At 29.8% G+C, this 8,133-nt stretch overlaps 1 protein-coding gene across 1 annotated transcript; it reads left to right on the plus strand.

Moving 5' to 3' along the window:
• Nucleotides 1-4,444: 4,444 nt before the first annotated feature.
• LOC113862178 (ALA-interacting subunit 3-like) lies at nt 4,445-7,515 on the plus strand. Its single transcript, XM_027495299.1, has 8 exons — nt 4,445-4,668; nt 5,250-5,308; nt 5,413-5,487; nt 5,579-5,695; nt 5,802-5,872; nt 6,200-6,503; nt 6,593-6,882; nt 7,311-7,515. Exons 1-8 carry the CDS (start codon nt 4,596-4,598, stop codon nt 7,366-7,368), a joined length of 1,047 nt encoding a protein of 348 aa, XP_027351100.1. The 5' UTR covers nt 4,445-4,595; the 3' UTR covers nt 7,369-7,515.
• The last annotated feature ends 618 nt before the right edge of the window (nt 7,516-8,133 follow it).

Here is an 8,133-nt window from a genome sequence, read left to right on the forward strand (position 1 = left end):
TGTCTTTGTCCTTCATTGTCTCAATGTCTTTGTCTTCGGTGTCTAGGACGGTATCCAAACACTACCTAAGAGAAAGCAAAACTCACCAAAACTCAAAAACCCCCCCAAAAGATGAGTCACCTTGACATTTAAAGAGGGAAAAAAAACACATCAAAATTGAAACTTGTTCAATATTAACACACCCAAATAGTTGTACATAATGAAGAAAAAAACATATAACCATGACAAGAATAAGCTGATACTGAAGCAACATTTAATAACTAACAAATAACACAGAAGACAAGTTAGCCTAGAATAGAAAAAAAAACTATTTCTTACTTAACCTAGAATACACAAATCTCCAAAATCTTTCATTTGAGCATACCTGTAACATGATAATAAATGGAAAGACGATCTAAGAGGGGACCTGATCAGGAGAAGCATAAGCGAAAAAGGCATAAGAAGGTTTTTGGAAGAGAATGACATAGTTGCAATGTAAGAGAGAAGATGGCAAGAGATGGTTTTTGGAAGAGAAAAGTGTAATTGTTGCGTAAATCCAAGAGAGAAGACAAAGATAAGGTTTTTGGAAGAAAAGGATTTTGAAACCACAACGGCGCAGAAAAAAGCTTGTTTCTAAGTAAGGTTTCTTTCTTTCATTTTTAGGGTAACATAAACCGGGTTGGAAATTTTGGGTTGTGTAATAGCATATTTTGTGATGGGTTGGTTAGTTCTAATAAAATTATAGTATTTATTCAGTCGGGTTGAATAAAGTTGGTTAATAAAATTATCACCCATATTTGCCCGACTCAATCCATTTATAACTGAAAAATAATATTTAATTAACCTGTTATGCATTAACCCACCCAACTTCCAGTTTCGGATATTTGATTTCTCCAGTTTCGAATGGATTGTGAAATCTTGCACAAGCCTAGTGCACGCAGAATCTCGCCCAAATGTTTGTTCATAGTTATGTTAGGCGGTGAAATATTTAAAAATTAAAGTTTGTTATAATGAAAGAAGGGCCAACAAATGGAAAATTTGGTAAAAAAAATAAAATTCTGAATTCATTATAAGTCATTTTGGATTTTGGGGATGACAAACCCTAAGTGTTCAATGTTTTGGGGATGATGGATCTAACTATACAGGTGGGATAAAGTTGAAGTTTAGACTGATGTTTATGGTATAAAATCATGCTTGTGATTTAGTTGTTGAAAGTTGGATCGGTGGGGTATGGTAGGCAAATCTTGTGTTTGTATCTGCAGAATTACATAATAAAGAAAGAAAGTGTTTGTAGAATTTATTAGAACTTAAAATATTTCTTTCTCATCAGTATTTGTGATACAATTCTGAATGGCAAGTTTGCACCCAGCGATCATAGAAATGTCCTTATGGGGTTGGTTTCCTGGTAGCTGAATTATATGAATCTAGAGCTCACCTCTATTACAACTATCCGAGTGAAAACTATTTTGACTATCAAGCTTTTACAATTGGCTCTCGCTCACAAGTTGAAAAGACATATTTGGAATGCAAGTTTGAGAACTTCACGAGCTCCTCACAGGAAGATCTAATTAAAGATGCACTTATTGCAACTAGGGAGTCTGTGTAAGGTAAAAAGCTCAGTAGTTCTGTATGCACTGTTGTTGTGGTCGGAGTTGGTGAGTCATTCCATATTTTGAATCGGGAAACTATTCAACAGTTGATTGATACTTTTGAGATTGTAAGGGAGGAAGAAGGGCCTCCAGTTGAATCTCAGCCAGCAACTGAGCAAGGTACTGCCACAAATCAAGATGGTGCTGAAAAGGCAAAAAAAAACTTCAATCAAAATGATGTCGTTTGGTCATTTAAAGTGCCATGTTAACTTCCCAAAATCACATCATTTCTACCAATTAAGCTTCTGATGTAGCACTTATCGAGACAATTCAGCTTCTGTTACTGTTTCTTAATGGAGTTTGAGCTCAAGACTAAAATGAATGACGGAAAAAAAAATTAGGGATTAACGTAACATTTTAAAAGTCTCAGACATTAAAATGTTGAACTCAAACTCTCAGGGACTAAAGTGAGAATTTAGTCTAAATTTTTTTATTGAGTTTTGTGAAAAGAATAATATATATATATATATATATATATATATTTTATAAAATATAAAAATTAATCGATCTAACCGATCAATGACCTTATATGATTTTATATCAAATTTTATACAATTTAAATATTTATAAATATAATATTTAAAATTTGATATTTAATTATATTTTTAAAATATAATATAGATTAAAATAAAATAATGTAATGACTGATTTATTAGTTTGATTTTTGTATAAAATGTTATAAAATTAATTTATTTAATAAATTCTTGAAACCAGAATTTAAATCAATCAAATTTTACATTATTAAATAGTATAGATATTAAATATAAAATTACGGCTTATATATAATTAGTTCTATCAAACTCAATTCAAATTAATTAAGTCCATTGCGATTTTTCAGACTGAGTCGTTGACCAACATTAAAAAAAGGAACAATATTATCTAGCAAAGACACATATGATATTCATCTATAATTAAATTTATTGTTTCAAAGAGCATGTGAATATCAAAGTGAATGTGTGTATGTCAAAGAGTGCATAAAATTATAACAGTGTTTTTGTAAAAAATTGTGTGTTTGGATTAATTGTGAAAAATAAATCATTTCAATAATTAATTATATCTATACATAATCAATTTAGTATTGTATGCAAAAATCTAGATGTAACAGAAAGAAAAAGAAAAAGAAAAACAGAAAGATAAAATACAATATATGTAAATTGTTTAGATTAAAAATGAAAGATATAACATTATTTGCAATAGTTAGTTTATTATTGGAAATACTTTATTTCTAAATGAAAGGTATAAAATAAAATAAAATTTAACCAAAAAGTAAGTTGACAATTTTTAATCATAAATTTAAAAATTTTATTTAAATTTTAAAAAATAGTTTTTATAAAAACAATCAAAGCTTTTAAATTAATTTTACATCAAATAATAAACAAGATTAAATAATATTTTAACAACTTTTCTACATATCAGAAATATAATTCGTTCCAAATTCATATATAAAAAGCTTAAAAAATTTCCAGTCATCCCAGTAGTTTAAAAATGTCCCATAAATTTATCATATTTTTAGTATAAATTTTATCCTATAAAAGGTCTGGATTGGAAATGAACATAATAAAATAATATAAAACATCTAATTCATAATTTTGGTATGCATCAACGAGAGCTTATTTTGTTTTTTATGATCTTATTCAATCTTTATATTATATCCTATCTTATCATATCATATTCACTAAACATATTCTAATGATATATTCGGATGACAGATAAAATAAAAAGAAAAGAAATAAAGAAGAAAGAAATAAGAGGGTAAATTTTTAATAGAAATAGAATAAAATAGCTATCTTGTTTGGATGAGTAGAAGTAAAATAGAATGAGATGAAAAGAAAATCTTTTCTTTTGTTTGAATGAGTAGAGAAAAGAAATAAGTAAATTGAATAAAGTTGTAATAATAATATAAACTTAAATTTAATAAAAATTTAAAACTTTTAATATAATGCTTTGCTTAATGTTTCTATTTTTTATTATTTTTATATATTTTTAAAATTATATGATATTATAATAAACTAAAGAAAAAACATACAGCTCCCTTTTTTATTATTCATTTTATAGGTAGGAAGATATGATTTTATTTTATTTTTTGTAGTCACCGTATTTGTTTTCTTTCCTTTTACAAAAAGACAATACATCCAAATTTTTTTAAAAAAATTCTATACAAAATCATTCCTATCAATTTTTTTTCTTCACGAAATCAACCCATCTAACAAAGCCTAAACATCCTAAGTTTATTATTATTAAATTTGTTGATTAGCCTAATTTCATTATTAAGCTTAATAATAAATTTTTTTCCTAACTCTCTCCAAAATGAAAAAATAAAAATAAAAATCAGCCAACTTAGTATAAGTTTTTAACCTTAGATAGGGTAGAGCTAGTATTTGTGAGTATTGAGGCAAGTTTTGTATGACTAAAAATTCACCCTATATATAATATTGTTTATAATTATTTTTATTTTTTCCTATTTTTTATCTTATTTATATATTTACATCTTAAAAGTACATTTACAAAATTAAAAAGAAAAGTAGTCTCCTGAAGTTATAAAAAAAATGGCATTTAGGATAATTAAGTGCATGGTCTTCAGTTTCAGGACTTGATAGCTAGGGAGAGAGAAGATATATAGATTGATGACTGGTAGTTGCACTTGTGAAAAAGGCACCTCACAGTTCTACTACTATCAAAACCAAAATGTGAATGTGATAAGCACAACGTGTGGTGCTTTGACATTCAAAAGTTGTCACCACTTTCCTCAAAAATCAAACCTTAACAGACAGGTAGACACAACATACATACCTAAATATTATGAATGTAAATATAGATTTAGAGAGAGAGAGCGAGGGGAATAAATTAAAGGACAAGCTTTGTGCCATTTTTTTAGCTTCCAAAATCTCCCACTTTGGTTTTTTGCATGTTATTTTTAATCACATTTTCCTAATTGCTGTGTTTTTTGTCACGTTGGGTTTCTTGGCTATGTCTTCAGAATCTTCATCCACCTCGGTGGCCGTAACAGATGGACAATCCAAGCATTCCAGGAAACCCAATTGTAAGTTCTTCTTTCTTATAGCCTGTTTATTTATTAATTTTTGCCTTTTACAATAGGTGAATTTCTTTGAGCTCCCTGAAATGTCCTTAACCTTGCTAATTAAGAGGCTATGATTTTGCAAAACTTTGGTTCATTCATGTTTCTGAAGAATGCTTGAATCTCATTAACCATGGTGTTTAGATGGGGGTCATCATTCGATGGTATTGTCATATATACATCTCTATCCCTAGTATCTGTCTCAATAAATATAAAGGATATCATCTATTGTTTGAATTCTGTTGATGTAATAGTTTGATGATATATATCTACCACACATTGCATTACGAGAATAATCATGATCAATTATTGTCTTGTGGTGTCTTTGCTAAACAAAGTATTGTGGGATGTGGAGTTTCTAATGTTTACCTTTTCCAGAGTGCTATTTTTCTTATACTTTTGCTGTTCTTTTGTTTCTCAATTATTCAAATCCGGAGGACTTGAGGTTGTTATAATAATTGTTCATAGTTTTCGTATTGTCTTTCTGTTATCTTCTATAGCAATTATTTAACCATGTAACTCATGAGATTTTTTATTTGTGATAGATTCCAAATTCTCCCAACAAGAACTCCCTGCATGGCAACCAATTCTAACACCTGGTTGGGTATAGCTTCCAACATAACTATTTGTTTTCAAACAGAATCATAGTATACAACAGTTTTTGTCTAATAAAGCTGTTTTCATGGCTATTTTATCTTTGTCTTTCAGGTCATTTCAATATTTACTGTTATTGGACTGGTCTTCATTCCTGTTGGCCTTGCATCATTGTTTGCATCTGAGAGTGTAAGAAATTGTTTCCCTACACATAACATAGTATCAAATGCAATTTTGGTACTCAAGTTGATTGTGTATTGAACAAAATTTTCTGATGCAGGTTGTGGAAGTTCCATTCCGATATGATGATGAATGCATTCCACCTAATTATAAAAATAATGCAGTGGCATATATTAAAGACGACGGATCAAACAAAACTTGCATGGGAAAATTAACTGTTAGTACAATTGCTCATCATTGAAAATAAAGTTCTACATTGCTTTGGCAGAATTTGTTTCTCCTTGTTTGATATGTAATGATAATTTAGGCTGCATATTTTGCAGGTTAAGAATAAAATGAAAGCCCCTATTTATGTCTATTATCAGCTTGATAACTTTTACCAAAACCATCGCCGGTATGTGCAATTAAATATCAATATGTTTTTCTCCTCTGTCTCTCTATGCATCAGTGTGCATTGGATTTAGCATTTCATTCTGTTTTTTTTAGTAGAAGGATCTCTTCTATATTCTTGTTCTCACATGTTTTGTCTTCCTTGTCCCTTCTTGCATATCAGGATTACATATATGACTTGAGAGGATCTTCATTTTCATGAACTTTTATTGATGTTTTGTTTTTTCTCATTTTGTACAAAACTTAATAAATAAGATTATAGTATAGAAAATAATTCAATGCTGAATGTTGAAATGATTTTCCCTACCCGGATCTTGAATGACATTTGCAGATATGTTAAAAGTAGAGATGCTAAACAACTGAGAAATAAGGCATATGAAAATGAAGTAAGCACATGTAGTCCGGAAGACTATACAACAAATGGCCATCAACCAATTGTTCCTTGTGGCCTTATTGCGTGGAGTCTGTTCAATGACACATACAAACTCTCAAACAATGACAAGGATTTGGAGATCAACAAAAAGAACATAGCATGGAAGAGTGACAAATCGGCAAAATTCGGGTCTGATGTTTATCCAAAGAATTTTCAGGCTGGAGGTTTGGTTGGGGGTGCTAGACTCAATGAGAGCATACCTGTAAGTATAATGTTCACTTTTGTGACAAAAATTTTCTTTACTTTTTGATATTGAGACACTAATCTTTGTCAACATGTGGCATGCACCAGTTGAGTGAACAAGAGGATCTCATTGTTTGGATGAGAGCAGCAGCATTGCCTACTTTCAGAAAATTATATGGGAAGATTGAAACTGACATTGAAGTTAATGAAGAAATATCTATCGTGATAGAGAACAATTATAATACATATGAGTTTGGAGGCAGAAAAAGCATGATTCTTTCAACCACTACTTGGATTGGTGGAAGAAATAACTTCTTGGGAATGGCATATATTTTCATTGGCGCGGTTTCCTTGTTATTGGCTATAGGTTTCCTTCTTCTCTATGTGACTCAGCCAAGGTGAGGATGTGCAAGATATTCTCCTCTCCTATACTTATGCTTCTGTCATTATTTTTATGAGTAAAGACATTGGCAAATTCATTATGATTGTTTTTAAGATGGGTTTACTTATATTGCTTTATATGGTTCCACTTATGACCATAAAAGAAAATAAAAATCTGAATGTTTATCTTGAACTGTTTAAGCAAAGTTTGACAACTGTACCCAGCAGATAATGACTTTGATGGAGGATTTGTTTGAATCCCCTTTCTTTCCACCAAGATTTGGCTTTTCTTCTCTTATAATTATAAATTGAATATATTGTTATCTCTTGAAGATTGTAATATTTTTAGAGGGGAAAATCTAATCACTGTTGTATATTGTGATGGATAATCTGTATGACTATTTAGAACTTCCAAGCTGACATTGATATATTGCTGTATATGCAGACCACTAGGGGATCCATCATACTTGTCTTGGAACAGAAATCCAGGAAGTTTAAGATGATATGGGTTTTATCTTTAGAATTGATTAGCAATTCAGCATCCCATGTCTCAAGAAAGGGATCTGTGAGGAGGCATGTTTTTGGGAATGAGTTGGTGAACTTCAATCTTGATGTATCCGAAAACTTCCCCACCATTAATATATGGCTAGAGATAAATCTTCATATGGCATGGACAATACTTGTTTATTTTGAAAAAAAAATTAATTATATATTTTTTATATTTTTTATTTTTATAATAACCTTTAAAAATGCACAATAAAATGAAAATAATGACATTTTTATAATTAATATTGAAAAATAAATTAAAAATTATATTTTTCAAAACAAATATCATGAATTCATCACTATCAACCACTCCCATTGCAAGGCAAACCACAGCTAACCTTAGAAAATTAAATACTGGTTGAGATTGCCTGTATTCTTTCCCAGATGAACTTTCTTATAGCTCAAATTTTCAACGCTGAAAATGCCACAACGATTGAAGTCAAATTTACTTACCAGTTAGTCCCCATTGCGAGTGAGCATTTTAAAACTATATTAAGCAAATGTTTGCAATTAGGTAACAGAATTCGCCAAGAAAGGAAACAGAAACAAGAGGGGGCGATGCATCCGCTACTCATGATGAAGACAAAATCACTTAATTTTTACAAAATAAACGGAGAGAAACCAAAAAGGCTCCATATGTGAACACTAGATCAATCAAATTACATGTATTTTTTATGCAATTTTTTTTAAAAAGTCATTTATAAATTTTCAAAAAATAAATT

The sequence above is a fragment of the Abrus precatorius genome, unplaced genomic scaffold (assembly GCF_003935025.1).
Source record: "Abrus precatorius isolate BTA unplaced genomic scaffold, Abrus_2018 Scaffold3, whole genome shotgun sequence".
In the NCBI taxonomy this organism is placed as follows: Eukaryota; Viridiplantae; Streptophyta; class Magnoliopsida; order Fabales; family Fabaceae; genus Abrus; species Abrus precatorius.